Source organism: Brachycentrus maculatus, unplaced genomic scaffold (genome assembly GCF_059751285.1).
Source record: "Brachycentrus maculatus isolate JH-2025_06_01 unplaced genomic scaffold, ASM5975128v1 h1tg000390l, whole genome shotgun sequence".
NCBI classification, from domain to species: Eukaryota; Metazoa; Arthropoda; class Insecta; order Trichoptera; family Brachycentridae; genus Brachycentrus; species Brachycentrus maculatus.
In genome coordinates this window covers 89,098-115,386 of record NW_028281139.1, presented here as the reverse complement: position 1 = coordinate 115,386, position 26,289 = coordinate 89,098, and the positions used below count along the sequence as shown (strand labels likewise).

Sequence of the window (26,289 nt, the reverse complement as noted above, 5' to 3'; positions counted from 1 at the left end):
TTTTATAGTTAAAATATCACTTTGTTTAACACCACTTTTTATATGTGTTTTATTATAACTAAATTATAATGTCTACCAGTTTTGAAGTTTACTGCTTTTTTTTCACGACTGATTAATCAGTCTTGAAATAGAAGCGGTTAACTAGTGGACATTATAATTAAGTTATAATAAAATATTTATAGTAATTTTAAAACAAAGTTGTATTTTAATTATGAAAAATGAAAATCACAAAGTTATTGCATCAAATACAAATTAGGTTTTTTTTCTAGTTAAATATTTCAATATGCATACAAAAAATCAATAAAAGCATTGGTTTGTTGATGTGATTTGTAAGGCTTTTCGATATTTCATAAATAATATAGGTTGTTCCCCACTTGACCTCTCTCGACTCCCCTACTTGCTCGGTACAAACTACCCCGTCATACGTTAAACTGTACGAGGGCTGTAAATCATATACGTCACCAACACATTTCTAGTGCATAGCCATGGGTGAATTTAGTTTAGGGGCGATCGCGGAGACAATGGCATTTCGATAAGGGTAAATTATTTGTGGTTCATTAGCGTCCGCAGTTCGTATGGGGATGGGAACATTCCACCCCTAATGCTAATGTATGGACGATTATGCATTTCCATACAAAACCCCCACCATCATTGGCAGGAATGTATCATATTTCCATATTTCCACATGGATGTAACTTTGTGCTCGGTCAATGTGGAACTGGATATACTCGATAAACGTAATAATTCTCATTTACACCAAGTCTGCGCTCGAATGAGATTTTAATGTAGTCAATTTATATGTTAATTTACGATCAACTAATACTGTTTGGTGAACTTTTTTCTACTATATATATATATATATATATATATATATATATATATATATATATATATATATATATATATATATATATATATATATATATATATATATATATATATATATATATATATATATATATATATATATATATATATATATATATATTTATCTAGGAGTTCCATCCAGTTATTAAAATAATATTTTACGATAGTCATTGCTTAGCTTTGAATGTCACAATTATCTTACGACATTAATATAGTAAGTTTGAATAATAATTTCATAATAATCATCTCATGTATCATGTCGGGTAACTCTCCCGAGATGAGACATTACGAGTTAGTGTCACACTTCGCACAGCCCGAAACACCGAAAAACTGTAAAGTCAACCAGACAAAGACGGTTACTTTATTTAATTTCCCTTTCGGCTATTCAAATGGGGAATTTATAACATCACAAATGTCACGTTATTCGCTCGGAGCAGTTATCTGAGTAAGGTATGGTATTCCAGTTAAACTTCTTGAAGGATGGCGCCGCGATAGAGTCGATATTAATTAGAGGAGCGAATGGAGCAATTACATATATAGTAATGTCACTTTTAATCCGGATAATAACCTCTTCGAGCGTAGATATTCTTGCCAGCGTTTGCTGAGATAATAGGGGTTAATCTCTTTAAGAGGCGTCGCTGTGTAGTTTATTCAAACGAAGATCTTTGCCATTAACTCTTTACCTACGAATGATACGTTTATTTATTTATTTTTCATAAAACTATTCGATTTCAATATTACCCTGGACTGGTACCTGAAGCGGAGGGCTGATCACTTTTCCTTCATGTGTAAAAACGATCGAGATAACACTGCGTTATATGACGCAGTGCCCTATGCACCATTTGGGTGCGGATATGGGTTTAAAAAAATTAAAGGTGTTAATTATTTATTTGCTTAAATTTAATAAAAATAGTATATATTGCATGTGTGCATTTTTAACATAAATTAATGATCTTTTTTAGAATTTGTTTGGTAAATAAAAAAATGATTTGAGGGGCGTGGAGATTTTCGAGTCGTTAAAGTGGGGCATGGTACAAATAAGGTTGGGAAACACTGATCTATATTAAGCTATCAAGGTTTATTATTACACTTTCATTGTTATTGAAACCCTCGGGACGTCAAATATTTAAACTTTTATAACATACGAAAGTATCTATGGACAAAGATTATTTTCAGAGGATCCGGAAAGGACTTTTCCAATATCCTTTTCTTAGCTGTATAAAGTGAATCTCGAGTGCGATCAAGTTGATCCAAGTTTATCTGGGCCGTAAATGTAATATTGGAACAAAATACATCACAATAATTTAAAGATTTATCAATTCCAGTTTATTTATACCCGGTTTCGCCCGACATTTAGATAAGATTATTATACAACATTTTGAGTGTGTCCAAATACTTAAATACCAAATACTTAGTAAATGCCCAGACTTCTGTATTCTTCTTCATCTTTGAAGAGATGTCAAAAATAATATGAAAAATAACTCCTATAATTGGAGATAATCCAGATTTGTGAATAAGTATTTGGACACACACAGTGCTCGTATAGAAACTGCTCACTTGTGGCCTTGTGCTCAGTGTTGCCATATCGCTCACTCCTTTCAAGAACGTCATAAATCAAAATACTTGATTTTTCAGGAGAACGTTTATAAAGTTTAAAAATATAACAAAATCTATTAAAAATAAATATCAAGCCACTTAATGAACTTTTTACTGTGTGACAAAACATTTTAGGTAAAACCTGAAGGTTTTTTCTCCATTTGAAAAATATTTAGTTTATTTAAAAAAATAAGTAAACAATTCCTTTTCTTCAAAATGCAAAAACAAAATTTCTACCCTGTAGCGGGTAAATATTAAGTTAAAAATATGCCGCTTTTGCTGGGACATAGTACATTTTCTGGGTATTCTGAAAATATGCACAACTGAAAATTGACGATTTTTGAATTATGACGTTCTTGAAAGGAGTGGGCGATATGTCAAACCAAATTTTTGTTAATTACAGTCTAGAAATCTGTATTCAGTTTGTATACAATCAATAACCCAAAATCTGTATGAATCTTTGAATCCATAGTCAAAATGTCGGCCGACGAAGACGTGATTCTCGGTTCTGTGATTTTAATAAATTACAGTTTACGCCAGATGAAGAAAATAAAGATTCCCCGCAGTTTGGGGAATTTCTCGCAGATTGGCAACCTTGGAGCATTCGGAACGAGCGGCGAGCAGCTCGGCTCGCTGTACTGACTGCCTGAATGCTCGCATTGTAACATATTACGTTACGACAAAATGCTCCAGTCTTCTCTACTGTAGGTGTTAGTAAATAAATGTGACTGTTTTTAATTTTAATTCTTTGTAATTTTAGTTTTTATATACATCTCTTCTACTTTTTTTACTATATTCTCGAACATACCTACATAACTCATCAGTTGCATGCGAAAAAGAAATATTCCCATTAAATCGATAAAACTCAACCATGTTTTGTAAATAGGCCTTTCAAAAATTGAAACTCATTAACTGAAATAAATTGTGGGTCATGTATTATATTTTCAATGCATGCATTCCTTTTTTATTGCAAACAAATCATATTTCTAAAAACGCAATGCGATACTTTTAAAGACGTTTTTCTGTAAGGGTAGTTTTGCCTTGTAATGAAAATATCCCTGTCTAGATGAAACAGCTGTTGTTGAAATACGATAATTCATGAATGAAAGCCTTTACGAGTATTATTTATTATTACTAAGGATTCGATGAAGAAACTCTGCCTCAGTAGGTTCATGAAAATCCATGCAAAAATTTCAGTAACCATTAAAAAAATAATAAACTTAGATAATTTATATAGCGCGATTTTCGTAAAATACTACCTCAAGAGCGCTTCACTGTAAATGAATAGTAAATGAAATACATCTACGAGTATGGTGGGATAAGAAAAGTTTTTTATAAAGCTGAAACCCTTTCATTTGTATTATTTTGAGAAATAATAGAATTTTTTGAGAAATCTTTCATTTGTGGTTGTCAGTCATAAACTAACATATTGTTTTTCATCTATATTGAGATGTCAAAAAATACATTTAAAAAATGCAATTATTTTCCATTATTTTAAATTCTTTAAACCCTTATCCGCACCCAATGGTGCAAAGGTCGCTGCATTACATAAACTCAGTGTTATCTTGATCATTAAAACATGAAGGAAAGGTGATCAGCCCTCCGCTTCAGGTACCAGTCAAGGATAATATTGAATTAATATTTGAGTGAAAAAATCACTTCTATTTATTACACCCCTCTGGGAAACGAACCCGAGACCTCTAGAACGGCAGGTGAGCGTGCTGACTATAATACTACGGAGGCGGATTTTTCGTCACTGTAAATTTCAAATTACAATTTACAATCATGTGCTTTTTATGACTTTTTCCTATTCCAAGGGTACTTTTTTATAAAAATTTACGATACTTTTTTATAAAATTATATAAAAAGAAAATTGATTATGACATGCAATCATTTACGGAAGGACCAAATAATCCGAACTATTTCCTATCTATCCATGGCCGTTATTCATTTATGAATAGCTTTTTTATACAAAGTTTCTTTATTTAATGACTTTATGAGTATTGGAAGCATTTGTACAACTTTATTGCTTACTAATCAAAGATCTTTTACTTACTAATTTTTTTACAAAAATGTTAATAAAATTAGTATATAACCACTCACCGAGATTTTCACGTCTACCGGTTTCGAGACGTACCCGTCTCTTCGTCAGGACAATCACTAACACAGCATGCAAACAATACTACCCTTCACCACCATAGCACCATTTACACACTCAAAACTACACAAAATGTCTAACACATGCGATTTTTGGTCGACCCGAAGACCAACATGCACTAAAGATCTTTTCATCAAAAGAGGTATGTATTAGGTTTTGTTTGATGTGTTTTTGTATTTTGAATCTTTGTGGTTCTATGTACGTTCCCATCAAGTGTGTCAATTGTGATTTGTGTGCTTGCTGGGAGGTGCTTTCTTGTGTTATGTGAGAGTAATTCGTAAATGCATACGTAAGGGTTGTTTTAGCATATAGTTGTTTGACTGTCAACAGTTGTAATTTGCTTAAAATATTTCCTCTTCGGGCAACAATAACACTATTTTATAATGCATTACTTGTACCACCCCAACCTTTAATCCCATACTGTACAATAGACTGACAAACTTTGTATTTTTTTTACTTATGCTTTTTTGTTACGGATGTTGCGTTTTGTTTTAAAGAAGTAAATTAGTTTTTTTATTTATTTTTTTTGTATTTTCAGTTTGCGAATCTAGGGTTGAATTTTTGTCTATAAGTTTATCAAAAATGCAGGCATTTTAAATGTAACCTTTTTTAACGGATTTTTTTGTAATTATCAAAATCAATTAGAAAAAACAATGTTTGTTACGCTTACGTAATTACAATAGTTTATTTATAAACAAGATTTGTTATTTATATACGTTATGTAGTTTCTCGTATTTCGTCAAAATGATGGAAAAATTGCTTTAAATTTTATTAAAATTATGAATTCAATTTGTTTTAGTAAAATGCATAACATGAAGTGAGTTCCTGGACCTTTTTGTTTTAATAAGAAGCCCTGAAAATATGAGTAACAAATGCTCAGATTTCAATCTTCTTTCATATCGACGGCCCCTACGTAGAGTACTCTATCTGCAAATCTGTCACATTACAGGAGAGAGCTAAGAAGATTTTTTTAACGTATTTTTTTTTATTAGTTAATAGTTTTATCTGAAACTCTAAACTAGTATTTTACATTAAAAAACACGATAAAATAATGTATTAAATCGTTTAAAAACTTTATGCCTTGTCAAAATTAAATAGAGAGTGTTTTAGGAGTTTAGTTCATTTCGAAAATTGGATGTAGATAGCGTCTTGTACGCCTAAAAACTAGGGGTAATTTATCATAAATATTTTTTTATTTATTTATATTTGTAGATAACGTTCAGTTGATAACATACACCAAATATCTTAAAATTGTCAAAAATGTAGTTAGAGAACTTTACGTAGGGCACGTCGATATAAAGAAGAATGATAGATGATTCATATCAAGTTGAAACATAATTCAAAAATAATTTGAATAAACATTTTTATTATTATTTTTGACATCTCATCAAAGATGAAGTAGAATATGGAAGTCTGGGCATTTACGGGGCTGACGACCGTCATAGGCTGGTTTAAGTGATCACTTTACACACGTGTAATATTCACCAATTCTACCCATTATTGACAACCACACTACTCAAATTCTTGGAAGTTCTGTATATATGAACCAATTTAGAAACATTGTTCTTGAATCACTAGAACTTCACTAGAGACATCTATTGGTGAGATGTAAAGAAGCTTTTAACTATTTTTTTAGCTATGACGGTCGTCAGCCCCGTAAATGCCCAGACTTCCATATTCTTCTTCATCTTTGATGAGATGTCAAAAATAATATGAAAATAACTCCTATAATTGGAGATAATCTAGATTTTGTGAACAAGTATTTAGACACACTCAAATTGTTGTAAACATTTTTATTCATATAAGTATGTAGTATGGCTGCAAATACTCAACGTTCTGAATGCATATGTGAGCCCGTCAATAATTTACGAGGAGAGTACACATATCTCCGCCGAATTAGTATTTTGACGATGCTCTCGAGAGATATTACCTTTGTCTGAGTGATGAGATGCGAGTACTTGGTAAGGAGTATTACTCCCTCGAGTGAACTCTCAGGAAATAACAATCACGAAATCACGCCGGAATGCTGTCTGACTGACGCGCGACGTGTACGGGTACCTTAATCCCTTATAACGAGGCAGACCGCAGAGTATGGGAGCTGTTACAATATAACCTGTTACAATGTAACCTCTAGTTACAAATATCATTATTACGCAATTCAAATAACATACCGATATTGATAAATTATCGGTTTTGCTACGCAGGTGTATGGTAACAAACAGTAATATAATGTTTCTTGAATGTTTTTCGCAGATACTTTGTGTCACATTTTATAAACTTTATAAAATTAACAACTTTGTTTTAACCACTTTTTATTGGTATACTTTTTCCAACCGGATTCGACAAGAACCTTGTCATCATCAGGGTTTATGTACTAATTCTAAAACATTGAAATACTCATAGTTATGTTAAAGTTAATTACCCTTCCCTTACGATACCAAAAACTTCCACACACTCCGTACAACATATGAAAATGTGATTTAAACAAAATTCAAATAAACGGTAAAAAAACTCCTAAATGTTGCTTTTACTGAGCATTGCGCAGGAAATAAAGAATTTGGGAGCTACAAATGGAATGGGTAATTAACAATTACCTAAATATGAGTATTTCAATGTTTTAGAATTAGTACATAAACCCAGATGATGACAAGGTTCTTGTTGAAAGCGGTTGGAAAAATTGAACCAATAAAAAGTGGTTGAACAAAGTTGTTTGATTTATAAAGTTAAATAAAATAAAGAGGTCACGCATTCGTAAAAGCCTGGGTGAAACTGATATTAATAGTAAAATAGAAGAAAAGCAGTTGAGACGGTATGGGAACATAGGACTTAGAGAACCTGAACATATCGTAAACTAGGCGATCGCCATGAATCTTCCTCGAAAGACATCAAGAGGAATACCAAAAAGTTTTTTTTTAACATGCAGTTAATTTAATGTTATTCTCATTTTTATAACGTTCCAAATATTTTTCACAAGTTTAGATTATTTACAATTAGGATTATTTTTTGACATCCCAACAAAGATGAAGAAGAATTCGGAGTCTCGGCATTTACAAGGCTTACAGCCGTCATTTGTTTGAGGTCGTAAGCCTTGTAAATGCCCAGACTTCCATATTTTTCTTCAACTATGTTGAGATATCAGAAAATGTAAAAAATAACTCCTAATTGGAGTTAATTTAGTTTTGTGATCAAGTATTTGGACACACTCAAAATATTGTACATGATTTTCAATTCGTGTTGGCTCATAATTTTTTTTGGTATGTTAAAATACTTGTTCATAAATCTGAATTATCTTTTATCAGGAGTTATTTTTTTACATTATATTCTCTCTGCTTACCCTTTTAGTAAGTGGCTTTATGGATAGTAAGTTGAGATAATTTTTTTTGAAAAAATATTTTATGCGAATGGTTTCTAGAGTAGACCGCTACAAAATTAATTAAAGGGTGGATTCAAGCGACCGTATTAGATTTGAAAGTTGGTAATTAAGCTTTTTATCCCTTACGTCTGAATTTGACTCCATTGTTTTCGGTAAATGCACAAGAAATTGCCTTCTTTCGGCGCAATTTGTCAGGAAAGGAGTTATATAAATGTTGGGAAATGAAAAGGTTTCGGATGTCCATGTTCGGAGATGTCCTCGTGACACTGACAGACGTTCCGCAGCGATCTCCTGCCGAGATGTAATGGAGACCTAACGGCTCCTTCTTTTCCCGAGATATCTCGTCCTTTGTGGGGAAGAAAACACGCTTACCACACTAATTCCACCCCTCCACGTAACAATTTAACGCGGCATTATCCTTTTCTGTACCAACATTTATTAATGTAAAGGTCCCGACGCTACATATATCATGTTACTTTTTGCAAAGCTCATGCCTAGGTATGTTTTGCGAGAGTTGTGGTCAAGATTCGTGACCGGGCATCATTAATTAGGCTGGTATATTTTAACATTTAACCCAAGAAAAAGTCGACAGGAACCGTTTATCACATCCCGCATTCGGAAGGAAATAATTATTTCTTATTCGGAAAATTCTTAAAGTACCGTAAGTGACACACTAGACGTCTTGTCGGTACGTATTGTTAAACCAAATTAATGTTCTTCGTCCGCCTCCAAAGTGTCGATTCCCAGGGGGGTTGAAAATAAATATTGGTGATTTTATTCTCTTATGTATTTACATATACTCGTATACTATATAAATATAATATATAAATATATATGTGTATATATAAATATATATATATATATATATATATATATATATATATATATATATATATATATATTTATATATATATATATATATAAATATAAATATATATATATATATATATATATATATATATATATATATATATATATATATATATATATATATGTATATATATATATTTTTTTTCTTTCTTTCTTTTTATTTCTTTTTTTTTTGTTTTCTTCTTGACCCTTTTAAAAGTAGACACAGTTTTTTTCAAATCCATTTGTTTTTTTCTTTTGAATTCCTTCATTTTTATTCAGATCTCTTAAAGTATCTTCTAATATAACCAAATGTACAACTTTTAATTGTTCATCTGCATTTTCATTCGAGTTTAATACTGGATTCCTGCTTAGACAATCTACTTCTAAATTCTTGTTTCCTGGAGTATATTTTATTTTATCTTTCGTAGAAGTTTTTTTACTTTATTTTTATTTTCATTTTTCAAGCACTGTTTCTGTGTTATTTGTATGTCTTCATTTTTATTCTGATCTTTTAAAATATCTTCTATTTTAACCAAATTTACAACTTTTAATTGTTCATCTGCATTTTCATTCGATTTTAATACTGGATTCCTGCTTAGACAATCTACTTCTAAATTCTTCTTTCCTGGAGTATATTTTATTTTATATTTTGTAGAAATTTTTTCCACATTATTTTTATTTTCATTCTTCAAGCACTGTTTCTGTGTAATTTGTAAATCTTCATTTTTATTATTCATCTTATCATCCTCCTTTGTTTTAAACCAGCACGTTGCTTCAGAGTGATATCGAGTTCCCTTATTTAAATTTTCACAAATCTTACATGGACTTTTATATTTAATTTTATCACTAGTTCTTAGATTTCCACGTCTTCTTTTATTATCTTCTAATCGTTTTCTTTGATCATCTTCTAATTTTTCTCTCTCACTCCGAACATATTGTAGTAATTGTTTTAATACATTTAATGTTTCATAATCCATTTCCAATTAACAAAATTGTCGTTTTATAACGTGGTAATATTTTTCTTTATAAATTGGGTGTAAATAATATGTAAAGTGGGTGTATAATAATAAAATAAACAATGTGTTGCTTTGTAATTAAAGAAACGACAATAAAAGTTTATTCTCAATTAATCTTTACAATAATTTTTATATCTATCTGATTCTGACAGTTAATAATATTATATTTTTTCTATCGGATCTCTTTTGTTTAATTCTGTGCGACGCATGCGACATCTGGTGGTAGAACTGTTTTATGTAGGTACTATTTGTAAGTACTTAATAAAATGTATAGGTAGGTACCTAGTTATTTTATATATGTATATATATATATATATATATATATATATATATATATATATATATATATATATATATATATATACATATATATATATATATATGTATATATATAAATATATATATATATATATATATATATATATATATATATATATATATATATATATATATATATATATATATATATATATATATATATATATATAATTTTATATTTATTTGATACAACCCTGGTACCTGAAGCGAAGAGGTGAACTTTTTCACGTTACCAAGAAAATACTGCGTTAATACAATGCAGTTCTCTATGCATCGTAAAATCATGTTTTCAGGAGTTTCCCAGTGTGTTAAAATTATCCAGGGATCTCTTTGAATCTTGAATACATTCAAAGAGAGAGTCCCTGCTATAAAATAAAAATAAAGATGGCTCTCAGTGTGAACTCACATATTATTTGTCGTGAGATTAATAACATATGTAGGAGTTCCAAAAATTTTTCGTAGTGAGGTTCTCAATCATGGGTAGAATAGTGAATATTACACGCGTGAAAAGTGCTCATTAAAACTAGCGTAAGACAAGTCAAAACCCTACAAATATCCAGACATTCCATTTTCTTCCTTATCTTATGCTGGGATGTCAAAATTTACACAATATTTTAAGTGTACGAGCATAGTGAAGATACGTTTTTAAGTGGTTTTACATAAAGTGAACGATGAATAATAAGGAGAGTGATATAACTATTTAGTTAGATAATAAACTAATCTAGTAGATAAGCTATTACACATATGATAATATACGCATTTACATACATTGAGATAGGAAAAACGATTTAAGCATGAACCTTTGATACGAACTATCGCTTTGGGGATAGCCTTTTGAAAAGGTGATAGCAAGGGTTTGTATGGTACATCCCCTTATACATCTTATTATCAGATGTGGTCACCTGTGTATGATATGTGGCCATAATTACATGACCTCTGGGGCCAAAAGTCAATTGATCTCACAGGTCGAGTAATTATAAGTCAATCTACTTTAGATGAAGAACTTGATCGTAATTACACCCTGTAACGGAATTGTAATCGATAGCGATTTCTACCACTTACAATTTTAACCATATGTCGATAAAAATTCGTCAAAAATTATCCTAATTATTTGTGACATACCCAAAATATTAATTTGACTCTCAGCTCTGTACTTTAAAGTAGGCTAATAAATATAATTAATTAATTATATTGCATGAATTAAAAGATTATTTTTTCGGGTTTAAAAACCAATCGAAAACCGGTTTAAAAATGCCAAATTTATTTGAAATAAAACCCCTGTAATAATACAAGAGTTATCTTTACTTTGAAGATATTTAGCCAATTTCTTGAATGTTTTTCGCTGATACTTTGTGGCACATTTTATAAACTTTATAAAAGTAAACAACTTTGTTTTAACCACTTTTTTAATATAAGTACACTGTAACCAACCGGTTTCGACAAGAACCTTGTCATCATTAGGGTTTATCAAATTCTTAAACATTTAAATACGCATAGTTAATTAAATTCCATTACTAAAAACTTCCACACGCTCCGAATAATTAAGGTAAGGGAATGTAATAACTATGAGTATTTTTTTGCTGTTTTTTTATTTATTTAATCAACCCTGATGATTATAAGGTTCTTGTCGAAACCAGTTAGTTAAAGTGTACTCATTATAAAAAAATGGTTAAAACAAAGTTGTTTAATTTTATAAAGTTTAATTTGCCAACACCCGCATGGAATTTCAATCCTGAAACACTCGATAGTCGGCAGTAGATAACTCGATTGGGTACCTAACGAAGTTCGAGGCTCTGGTTGACTCTAGTACTATCACTATTAGCGGGGTAGTTACCCCTATTTCATATGCAGATTCAATAGGCACATATATAGGCACTGAGAATCGACGTATATCCTTATTGTTACGATTTTAATCATATCTCGAAGTTTATTGAGATATTGGACATATGTTGGTTTTATGTATGTATTTTGAAATAAAGCTATTCAACCTGCTTTTAATATTTATCCACAGAAAATCATCAACAAAACATCACGTTTAGTTAAGAGAAATTTGATTATTATGCAATAAAGTTGTATAAATTAACTTTTTTTTTTACAAAAATGTAAATAATTTATAGTCCATTATTTGATTCAACATCGGTTACGCAAGATTTGTCAATATCCAATTCAAACCCCGCCTACTCCTTTCATCCCACGAGTGTATAAGGTGGTTCATTAATATGTTTAATCCTAGTACATGTTTAACCTCGGCTTGTAACGCATGTTTATGCTGAAACCTTTAGTGCATGTTGGTCTTCGGGTCGACCAAAAATCGCATGTGTTAAACATTTTGTGCAGTTTAAGTGTGTAAATGGTGCTATGGTGGTGAAGGGTGGTATTGTTTGCATGCTGTAGTAGTGATTGTCCTGACAAAGAGGCGGGTACGTCTCGAAACCGGTAAACATAAACATCTCGGTAAGTGGTCTTTAACATTTTTGTAAAAAAAAATAAAAATTACTAGCCATAAAGTAAATGCTTTAAATGTTAATAATATTGAGAATATTGTATAAATTGTTTCCACTATCCATAAAGTCATTAAATAACGAAATTAAGTTTAAAGAGATAAATGGATAGAAGAGCTGGATAGAGTTCAAATATATCGCATCATTCGACCATGTCTTATTTGATTTATAATTTTTAATTGATTTTTATTTTTATTTTATAATTGTATCCAAAGATACACCTTTTAAATAAAAGTACATTGGTTATTATGCAATAAAGTCGTACAACTTGTTTCCATCATCCATATTGTTATTTAATAATGAAGTCTAGTATAAAACAACTTTTCAAAAATTGATAATATAGGTGGGCAGATTTGAAATAGAACGCATCGTTCGGCCATGTCATGCATGTCATAAACAATTTACTTTTTGTAAATAAGTTCATTTTGATATCTTAACTTAAATGAAGAATAAAATAGAAGTATGATATTTATAGAAAGATGACCTATCATATGCTGGTTAAGTGATCATTTTGTACAAACGTAACATTCACCATTCTACCCATGATAAATAAATACAAAAATCATGGAACTCATACATGTTTCATAAATCTTATTTTTTGACATCTCATCGAAGATGAAGAAGAATATGGAAGTCTGGGCATTTACGGGGCTGACGACCTAAATAAACGACCCGTAAATGCCCAGACTTTAATATTCTTCTTCATGTTTGATGAGATGTCAAAAAATAATATGAAAATAACTCCCGCAATTGGAGATAATCCAGATTTTGTGAACAAGTTTTGGAGACACTCAAAATGTTGTACCATAAATCTCATGATTTGTACATGAATTCACGGGAGCCATCTATGGTTGGTTTGAGAATGCTTTTATTTAGCAGAGACAGATTTATTTATGATGTATAGATCCCTTTATCTAGATGTATACAATATCCTAACTTGATTATTTAACATACATATTTTTTATTTAAATAGTAATAACGTGTATTAAACGAGTACTGTATAATGTGCCCTCGGCACTGGAAAATCCGGAGAGATGATAAAAAATTAATAAACAAATATGTTTTTCAAATCAAAGCAAAAGCTTATTTGTTTTTTTGATAATGTATTACTGACGTGAAAGCTTCAGTTGAATCCGTGCGAGTAAACCGAATCTCTAAACATTTGGCTGCCCGAGGCTTGCAAGACAGCTTTTAAATGATAAGCCCGTATTATTTCACACATTTCGAGATATATAGGGTGATACGGAATAAAGGGAATTTTTGAAGATTTTAGTAGTAGCCATGAGCAGGTGGTGGCACTGCTGCACAATGACCTGGAGCAAGTAAACATCTTGCCATTTTAGTGATCATTCAACATGGAACGGGCAACAGCGTGCTTTGGCCATAAAAATGTTTTATAAAAATAGTGATAATGCAGAGACTGTTCCGACGTTTTTACAATTAAGAACGTCATGGTGATGTCACATCAAAACACGCGATAAAATAATTGGATTCATAACTTTGAAGAGAATGAATCTGCCCTAAAGAAAAAACTAACGACCGCAGATAGTGCTACAATTGAACGAAAAGCCACATCACACACTGCATGGCAATCAATGTAATCTGTGCGAGGATTGTTCAGTAATCGAGTGATTTCAAGATACATGTGATAGCGTTCTCTAACCTTTTGTTCCCTAGATTTGTCCGTTTGTTATTTTTACTGTAGGATTATCTCTAGAGTAAAGTTTACAAGAGTCGACCAAGAAACCTGAATGAGTTAAAACAGAGAATTCAGTATGCAATCCATAATATCCCAGCTGAGATGCTGCAGCGGTCAATGAGAAATCTCAGGAATGCAGTACAGGATAGCATACAAAGGACTTAATTAAAAAAGAAATCCATTATAATTCTTAAATAGGAAACTTTGGGGCTTCTATAACAATGTATAAAATGTTTTTTCTTCTTATGTTTGAGTTTTTTGCTAAAAAAAAAAACTTCTTAATCCCACCAAAAGATGTCTCTTGTGAAAATTGAAAGTGGATTATATATATATATATATATATATATATATATATATATATATATATATATATATATATATATATATATATATATATATATATATATATATATATATATATATATATATATATATATATATATATATATATATATATATATATATATATATATATATATATATATATATATATATATATATATATATATATATATATATATATATATATATATATATATATATATATATATATATATATATATATATATATATATATATATATATATATATATATATATATATATATATATATATATATATATATATATATATATATATATATATGTATATATATATATATATATATATAAATATATATATATATATATTTATATATATATATTATATATATATATATATATATATATATATATATATATATATATATATATATATATATATATATATATATATAAATATATATATATTTATATATATATATATATATATATATATATATATATATATATATATATATATATATATATATATATGTATATATATATATAATCCTGCCTATGGCTGTCGTAAGCGCTGTAAATGCCCAGACTTCAATATTCTTCCTCATCTTTATTGAAATGTTAAAAAATAATATGATAAAATTCCATTTTGTTTCTTAAATGGCAATTTAAGTGGCTTCAATTACTATGAATAAAATGTTTTTTCTCGTTTTGCTTTTAGTTTTATCAGATTGTTAAAAAGTTCCCATTTTTTCGTACCACCCTATATTTTGGGGTTGTGTATTCTAAGTAAAGTAGGTACGTATATAAATTGTAGGTGGGAGTGCACAGCTACACCCTCCAGCGAAAGGAACTTAAATAATACCGGGGGTGCCGTATAACGCAGAGCCGGAGCCCGTCTGGTGGCCCAACCGCTTCCGAGAGATCATATATCATAAAGACAAAGTTTTTATAATGCCTCAAACTTTAACAATAAATATTGTTCAAGGAGAGGGATGGTGTATGGTGGCTCGCCCGACCAACCGGGCTGGCCGCTTGGCTCGCGGGTGTAAGGCAGGTGGGCTATGCGGCTAGGTACGCGGAGAGCTTTCGCCTCCAACGAAAATACGTACATGTCTGAATTACGTGAAAAAATATGCGTGAGGCTTTCGCGCGTTATATGTAGAGCTTTTAAGTTTTACAGTTTATTTTATACACTACTGTCTTTGAACTTGTTGACCATTTTATTATTTCAGGATAAGAATTTTGATTTTATGAAATCAGAAATAATAACCTATTTTAATTATTTCTTCTCTTGAATGTTTTTTTGAAGATACTTTAATATATTCAAAAAAATATAAATAAAATGTAACAAGTACTTTATTTTTAAAACGAAAATATTGTACCTACATGTCTGAATTGCGTGAAAAATATGATTGAGGCTTTCGCGCGTTATAAGTGAAGCTTTTTAGGTTTTACGGTTGATTTTTTGCTGCGCTCTCTTTGCATCTGTTGACTTTTAAATTATTTCAGGATTAGAAAATGGATATGTGGAATTCAGTTGAAGAGAATCTCTCTTCATTACATAAAATATTTTATTAATCGATTTCCATCATTCTTAGAATGATCAAGAAAGTCATGGGTTTGATAGCTAATATTCTTCTTTTTCTTCTAACCCTTATCCCCACCCAATTGTGCATAGGTCACTGTATCGTATTGACGCAGTGTTATCTTGATCGTTACTTACATTAATGCATGGTGATCATCACTCCTGCGCTTCAGGGTAATATTAAGTAAATATTTGAGTGAAAGAATCACTTATATTTATTTGACACCGTATCACTTAATTACCTACTTATTTAGCCCGCCTACTCACCATAATAATAATAAACCCGTATCCGCACCCCAATGGTGCATAGGGCACTGCGTCATATAAACGCAGTGTTATCTTGATCGTTTACACATGAAGGAAAGGTGATCAGCTTCAGGTACCAGTCCAGGGTAATATCGAATAAATATTAGAGTGAAAAAATCACTTTTATTTATTTGACCCCCCCCTGGGAATCGAGCCCGGGACCTTCAGAACGGTAGCCGAGCAGGCTGACCATTACACTACGGAGGCAGACACTAAAGTGGAGGAGAAAGTGTACTCACCTTACAATGAATATTATACCAAACAGTTGTTAGTTTAGTTCATATCTATCCCTGAAGATGACAAGATGCTTATCGAAATCGTTTAAAAAAAGTACCAAAAATAAAACTTTGGGTTAATGATAGCTATTTTATGATACAAATTTAAATTGAGACACCAAATTTTCAACATAACAAGAGAATACTGCGTCGATAGTAGTGTGTGATCTGGTTTTAGACAGACCTTTATCAATGTTCAATTTTAAATGGAATTTTAAATTTTTATAATTTTTTTTATTCATAAAAATTGATGTTAAATGTTTACATGACTTTTCAAAGGATTTTTAATAATTTTTTTTATTATTTACATGGTGTGTTGAGTAATCACTAAACCAGCCTATTATAGCTCAAAAAAGCCATGTTAATATTTAAATCTCCACATTCTTCTTCATCAATACTGAGATGTCAAAAGATTACATGTATTTTGAACTCTTTTATACTCGATACAACATACGTTTTACTATGCAAATTCGCGTTTCAATATTTTCCGGTTTTAAAAAGCACCTGCGCCGCCTTTGTATCAGGCTCTGGGGGAAGAAATATGGACATGATAAAGCCTCCGCTTCAAAAAGTAAGCGACATTTTTCACAATGTGGACAACTTCATTCTAACTTATCTCCTGAATCGTATAAATGTGATATTTCTCTTTGGATGGGACTTTATGGTGTAGATTGCAAGGTGTGGAATATAAAATGTTCTTGGCAAAACTCCATTCGAGTTTGTTTTCGTATAAATAAATTGAATCAACAATTGTGATCGTATGATTTTCATAGTTAATAACAACATACTTACTCTATTTCTTCTTGGTGTAGGCCTTGTGACCTGTTTAACCTTCTGCGATGTCAATTCCCAGATGTCCATCCAACTCTTTGGTGGTCTGCCCAGGAATCATCCACTTTGGAGTTGAGGCAGTGGATATTATAAATGGTCAATATTGTCTTATAAAACGTATTAACTTTGTAAAATATCTAAGAATCCTACATTTATATTTCTTGATATCTCATCAAAGATGAAGAAGAATATGAAAGTCTTGGCATTTACGAGGCTGATAAATAAAATAATACGAAAATAACTCCTGTAATTGGAGATAATCCAGATTTCGTGAACAAGTATTTGGACAAACTCAAAATGTTGTAAGAATCTAATTGTCTAGAATTTATTCAACAGGGCTTGAATTATTATTAGCTTTTCTCAATAACACTAGTCGAATGTAATGATAAAAGTTGATAACTGTAGCTTTTTCTTGTGTACTTTATTACCTTTATAAAATTGAACAACTTTGTTTTAACCACGTTTTTATTATTAGTACACTTTAACCTATCGGTTTTGACAAGAACCTTGTCATCATCAGGGTTAATTTAATTTTAAAGCATTTAAATATTAAAATACTCATAAATAATTACATTCCTTTACCAAAAACTTCCACACACTCCGTAAAAAATCCTAAATTTTTACACTCTGGCTTCCACAAATGCCTGAATTCTTTATTTTGTATCGTGTAAAATACACTCCAGCTGACCATCTAAAAATTCACATTTCAGTAGTTTCTAGTTGTCTATATTAGTTTTTATACATCGTCCAGCATTCGAACCCATGGAGGAGTGCTTGTCTCTGATCTCTCTCTCGAGACTAAAATCAGCAAAACAACAGGTAGTGTTTCTATCAGCTAAGACAAATTAATTAACGCATTCGTAATTTGAGTTAATTATTGAAACAGTATATACAATGGTGAACGTTATACAAGTGTTTGAAGTGATCGCTTAAGCCAGCCAAATGCCAGGTGTAAGCCCTGGGATGCTCAGATTTCCATCCTCCTTCATAAAAAGGGAAGAATGATACATGTTTCACATCAAGTTAAGACACCTTTAAAATCGGATATATTTAGTAAAGTTGTTTTTATACTTTACTTTAACGTGCTTCTAGCTATTTCGTATTTCGTATTTTATGCAGTGGCGTGCCGGCAACCTTTTAATGGAGTAATCACTCAAAATCTACATAACACAGAGCTAATTCCAGTGTGCTCGATCAATGTCCCTGTAATGGGCAAACTTGACTATGTAACTCTGTAGTAAATGGTGAATAATATTTGTTCATTATCCAATTAGGCCTTTATAATTTGCCTACAATATTTCTTTTCGGCCGAAGAAATCCATCAACGAAATGTTTCTTTTTTAAACGAATAATAAAACTTTGTAAAATAAAACAACTTTGTTTTAACCACGTTTTATTGGTAAACTTGATCCAACCGGTTTCGACAAGAACCTTGTCATCGTCAGGGTTTATGTACTAAATTCTAAAACATTGAAATACTCATAGTTAATTACCCTTCCCTTACCAAAAACTTCCAGACACTTTTTTTTAAGTTTTTGGTAAGGGAAGAGTAATAAAATATGAGTATTTCAATGTTTTAGAATTAAGTACATTAACCCTGATGATGACAAGGTTCTTGTCGAACTCGATTGGATAAATTTTACCAATAAAAAGTGGTTAAAACAAAGTTATTGTATAAAGTTTATAAAATGTGGCACAAAGTATCTGCGAAAAACATTCAAGAAATAATAAAATTAACTAAGTTACGTGTTAGTTTTGATAGCTGCCTAAATAATTCCCCCCAGAGGTAGACAGAGGAATAGAACGCCATACTACTCTGTCTTTACAAGTAATCTTTGCCTCTTCAATATTCATGTATCTCCTCGTAGACACCCGCATATTACTCCGGCTCCTGAACTGACCCACCGAATATTATTATTAGTAGTTTTGTAATACATTTTGTTATATAAATTTGTAGGAAATCCTAAAAATGTTTACACATTTATATGGAGAAGCTATAAAATATATGATTGGAAAGCACCCACGTAAATCGAAGTGAAATATTTCTCACAAATATTGGATTCTCTATCGGGAACCCCATCAAAAGTTCGATGGTTTATGTCCTCAATATAAATCAGGATTTTTTAGATCTTTTTATTATTTTCCTACTGGGCTCGTAATAGTCGTAATATTCCTTCGGCATAGAAAAAAGATAAATAAGTGCGCCATGAAATAAATAAATGGAGGCCAATTTTTGTAAGATATCTTTTATGTGGATAATTTACATGAAGAAGAATAACATAATCATTTTCGACTGTTAGTGTCTAGTTCAGGTAAATATCTATTACAATGCCGGCATAACTTTTAAAATGTAGACATATATAATGATTAAAGAAAACACTTGTTTTTTACCACTGGAGTTTTATTATAGACTACATGTTACAGAAGTTAAACTTCCATCATTCAGGTCTGTATAATAACAGACCTATATATAGATTTATATTATCCACTGACACTTCGTAATGGAATTGCATGTTTAATTTATTATTAGATTAAAACCAATATTTTTAGCTTTTCCACTTTTTTTATTTATGGTCTGATTACCAGTCTGATGATGTCGGTAACGACGAAACCCGGTCGCTGGTCAAATAAAAAAAAGTGGAAAAGCTAAAAATATTGGTTTTAATCTAATAATAAATTAAAGACCTATATATATATATATATATATATATATATATATATATATATATATATATATATATATATATATATATATATATATATATATATATATATATATATATATATATATATATATATATATATATATATATATATATATATATATATATATATATATATATATATATATATATTTATATATATATATATATATATATATATATATATATATATATATATATATATATATATATATATATATATGTAATAAAATAACTAGGTACCTACCTATACATTTTATTAAGTACTTACAAAAAGTACCTACATAAAACAGTTCTACCACCAGATGCCGCATGCGTCGCTCAGAATAAAACAAAAGACTTCCGATAAGATTATTAACTGTCAGAATCAGATAGATAGATAGATAGATATAAAAATTATTATAAAGATTAATTAAGAATAAACTTTTACTGTCGTTTCTTTAATTACAAAGCAACACATTGTTTATTTTATTATTATACACCCACTTTACATATTATTTACACTTAATTTTCAAAAGGAAAATATTACCACGTTATAAAACGACAATTTTGTTAATTGGAAATGGATTATGAAACATTAGATGTATTAAAACAATTACTACAATATGTTCGGAGTGAGAGAGAAAAATTAGAAGATGATCAAAGAAAACGATTAGAAGATAGTCAAAGAAGACGTGGAAATTTAAGAACTAGTGATAAAATTAAAAATAAAAATCATGTGAAAAAAAATTCTACAAAATATAAAATAAAATATACTCCAGAAAAGAAGAATTTCGAAGCAGATTGTGTGAGCAGGAATCCAGTATTAGAATCGAAGGAAAATGCAAATGAACAATTAAAAGTTGTAAATTTGGTTAAATTAGAAGATATTTTAAAAGATCAGAATAAAAATGAAGACATACAAATAACACAGAAACAGTGCTTGAAGAATGAAAATAAAAATAAAGTAGAAAAAACTTCTACGAAAGATAAAATAAAATATACTCCAGGAAAGAAGAATTTAGAAGTAGATTGTCTAAGCAGGAATCCAGTATTAAAATCGAATGAAAATGCAGATGAACAATTAAAAGTTGTTAATTTGGTTAAATTAGAATATATTTTAAAAGATCAGAATAAAAATGAAGACATGCAAATAACACAGAAACAGTGCTTGAAGAATGAAAATAAAAATAAAGTAGAAAAAAATACTACAAAATATAAAACAAAATATACTCCAGGAAAGAAGAATTTAGAAGTAGATTGTCTAAGCAGGAATCCAGTTTTAGAATCGAATGAAAATGCAGATGAACAATTAAAAGTTGTACATTTGGTTATATTAGAAGATACTTTAAGAGATCTGAATAAAAATGAAGGAATTCAAAAGAAAAAAACAAATGGATTGAAAAAAACTGTGTCTACTTTAAAAGGGTCAAGAAAAAAAAAATACAAAAAAAAGAAAGAAAGAAAAAAGAACGAAAAAAAAAAAGAAAGAAAGAAAAAAAAAACAAGAAAGAAAAAAAAAAGAAAAAAAAGAAGGAAAAAAAAGAAAGAAAGAAAAAAAAAAAAAAAAAACTTTATTATATCACTAAACTTATACCAGTCCCTTCACTACAAGAAGATGATCCGGAGGACGAGTGAAAATTTTACAATGAATTTTCATCCCCAAGGGGGGAGATGTAATAAAATAACTAGGTACCTACCTATACATTTTATTAAGTACTTACAAAAAGTACCTACATAAAACAGTTCTACCACCAGATGCCGCATGCGTCGCTCAGAATAAAACAAAAGACTTCCGATAAGATTATTAACTGTCAGAATCAGATAGATAGATAGATAGATATAAAAATTATTATAAAGATTAATTAAGAATAAACTTTTATTGTCGTTTCTTTAATTACAAAGCAACACATTGTTTATTTTATTATTATACACCCACTTTACATATTATTTACACTTAATTTTCAAAAGGAAAATATTACCACGTTATATATATATATATATATATATATATATATATATATATATATATATATATATATATATATATATATATATATATATATATTTATAAATATATATATATATATATATATATATATATATATATATATATATATATATATATATATATATATATATATATATATATATATATATATATATATATATATATATATATATACACCCCTGGACAAAAAAATTTACGAGTCTTCAAAAAAACTAAAATTGACACATAATTAATTATTCTTGATATTTAATTAGTTTTTTTTGTATTGTTTAACATATGTGATGACTACTCGTTACTTCAAGGTTAAAATGAAAGATCTTACTCATGAATTGTACTAAGAAATTGCCATTATATACCAGGTATGGAGTATTTGTGATGGAGTAATAAAAGACATGTAATTTTTTAATTCATATTTAAGAAGAAGGTTCTAATCGCTTTATTTTATATTAAGGTATTTTACATTTAAACATATTTATAACATTTAAAAATATTTAATACATAGTGAATTCGCCTTTATTTTTATAACATGTAAAATTCTATTATTTAACGAAGCGTAAAGCGAATCTTAAATTTCTGATGTTATTTCTTCTTCCTAAACTTGAATCAAGTTTTTTTTGAATTCCTCAATGTTTTTTTATTTTTTTTTCCCAACTTTTTTTTTCATAATCGCCCATAAATTTTCTATCGGGTTCAAATCAGGACTATTCCCGGGCCACGTCAACGATTTTAAGCCAATTTTATCCTTGTATTCAATGATCTGTAAGAAAAACAATAAATTATTTATCAAGTGGTCTACAAAGTGCATTAAAAAATAAATATTTGTACTCACAGTGCGGGCTCTATGGCACGGCGCCAAATTGTCCTGAAAAATCGGGTCCGCGGTATACTGCGTAATGTCCTCGATTGTTGGAATAAGATGGTTTTTCAACACTTTTTTGTACTGGATGGCATTCATCGTACCCTGTATAAAATTTAGAGGTCCCAAACCGTACGCTGTCATGCACCCCCAAATCATGACGTAGGGTGAATGTTTAACGATTCGAGTGACGCACGACGGATGGTATCTTTCCCCAAGTTTTCGTCGAACTATCTTTCTGCCGTCTGGACCAAAAAGGTTGAATTTTGATTCATCGGAGGAAATAACATTTTGCCAATCCTCCAAGGTCCAATTTTGGTGCTCCTTTGCCCAATCCAGTCTAGCCTTCTGCATTTTGTTCGTCAGTAATGGTTTCTTTGCGGGACTTCGTGCTTGGAAACCATGCTCCAACAGCCGCCTGGACACTGTTTTTACGGAAAATGTTGATTAACTGGTAGACTGCACCTCTGCGTGTATTTTAAGTGCCGTTAAAAATCGATCACGCATAACAATTTTTTTTATTAAGCGATCATCTCGGGCAGATGTCGCGCGCCCCCATCCGCTTCCTTTTTTCCGTTCTATGGATCCAGTTTCTTGGAATTTTTTATATAAAAACCTCACTGCACCTTCTGAATACCCAACTAAACGAGATATTTTACAATTAGATATGTTTTGTTGCGACAGTGTGATTATTTTGGATTTTATCGCAATCGACATTTGCTTTGCACTTTCCATGATTGTTGTGTTATGTTCCCTCAAACGCGGATAAAACAAAATTGTTGAGACATTTTAAAATGTAAATATTGTAGAAAGGTGACACAAAGTGTCTTTAATTTATTGAATAAAAGAAAGAGGTATCGATAAAGGATTTCTTAGAAAAAGAGTTCAGTAAAGTCAAGGCGTGCGGTAGCAAGTAAACTCGTAAATTTTTTTGTCCAGCGGTGTATATATATATATATATATATATATATATATATATATATATATATATATATACATATATATATATATATATATATATATATATATATATATATATATATATATAGGGTCCGCCATCTAAAGTTTTTTTTTTCAACTAGTGCTTATTTCGTGAATGGTAACATTTAGCTCATGTCTGATGTGACAGATAATTAGTTTTATCCTTCCGCTGAGCGAATATGGTTGTGTATACGCTTGAACAACGCTAAGAAATATTGCGACATTACTTTGAAAATCATGGTAATGTTGCAGAATGTGTGCGAAAATTGCGTACGGTTTTTGGAAGAAGAGAAGCACCGTCAGCTCCGTATGTTCGTTATCTTGTGAAAAAAGTGAAAGAAACTGGCATCCTCATCGATAAACCAAAGCGTGAAAAGCCAAAAACAGTGCGTACACCCGAGAATATCGATGTTGTGGCAGAAAGTGTGCGTGAAGCGCCATCAACATCAATTCACCGTCGTTCTCAACAATTGAACATTTCGGAGACATCATTGAGACGAATTTTGCATAAAGACCTTGGTATGACACCATACAAAGTCCAATTGGTTCAGGAGTTGAAGCCAACTGACCATCCAATGCGTTTTCGCTTCGCTGAGTGGGCCTGCGATCGACTTACAGAAGATGCCGATTTTGCCAAAAAAATCATCTTTTCGGATGAAGCTCATTTTGATCTTGGCGGGTATGTAAACAAGCAAAATTGTCGTATTTGGGGCACAGAAAACCCGCACGCATACATTGAAAAGCCGGTACACCCAAAACGAGTCACTGTTTGGTGCGGATTTTGGTCCAGAGGCATAATTGGGCCATTTTTCTTTGAAAATGAGCAAGGAGTGGCCGTTACAGTCAATGGCGATCGTTATCGGGCCATGTTGAACGGATTTTTGTTCACAAAAATTAAAGAGGAGGATATTGGCAACATTTGGTTTCAACAAGACGGCGCTACGTGCCACACAGCCGAAGCTACACTCGATGTTTTGCGCCCTGTTTTTGAAAAAAAAAAGTTATTTGGCGGACCCTTTATACATATATATATATATATATATATATATATATATATATATATATATATATATATATATATATATATATATATATATATATATATATATATATATATATATATATATATATATATATATATATATATATATATATATATATATATATATATATATATATATATATATATATATATATATATATATATATATATATATATATATATATATATATATATATATATATATATATATATATATATATATATATATATATATATATGTTATTAAACAGACCTGAATGATGGAAGTTTAACTTCTGAAACATGTAGTCTATAATAAAACTCAAGTGGTAAAAAACAAGTGTTTTCTTTAATCATCGTAACATGTCTTACCACAGAGTTAATGCCGAAACAATAAATAAAATAGACATATATGAAATTTTTAATTTAAACATGAAGATGAAGAAGAACATGAAAATCTGGGCACAGGATTTATGACCTATCGTAGACTGGTTAAGTGATCACTTTATTCACGTAAAAAAATTCACCAATTCTACCAATGATTGACAATCACACTGCTTAAATCTGAATATGGAACATTAGGTATTTACCCAGACCTATATTCATCTTCATCTGTGTTGAGATGAAGATGAATATCAAAATGCATTCCACAAAAAACAATCGAAAATGTGGAGGAAATTCAGATTTGTGAACAAGCATGTAATTAAATCGGTTTTTAATTTAAGTGTGACACGTATTTCGAAGCATTCCGCATAATTTTCAAACACCGTAAAACTATATACTATAAAAATTGTAAAACGTGGTATTTACCAAGTAAAACTTAAATTCATCAGGGATCCAAAATGATTTATTTATTTATTTATTTTAATGTTTTTTTTTACAAAATAAATATTTAAATAATAAAAATAGTTGGTGAATATACAATACATTTCAAATATAACGTTTCTACCTCTCTAATAAAGTAGATACTTGTGTTTAGAGAGAGCTCGTTTTAATTTTTTTTTATATGAGCAAAGTAAATTAGACAAAGTAAATTGAA

At 30.0% G+C, this 26,289-nt stretch overlaps 1 protein-coding gene across 1 annotated transcript in view; it reads left to right on the top strand.

Moving 5' to 3' along the window:
* LOC148303030 (uncharacterized) overlaps nucleotides 1–15,774 on the top strand; it is a 64,118-nt gene extending 48,344 nt beyond the window's left edge. The window contains exon 2 of the mRNA XM_088270676.1: nucleotides 15,587–15,774. Within this exon, the coding sequence (XP_088126802.1) occupies nucleotides 15,587–15,774 (188 nt within the window). The remainder of the gene's footprint in view (nucleotides 1–15,586) is intronic.
* The last annotated feature ends 10,515 nt before the right edge of the window (nucleotides 15,775–26,289 follow it).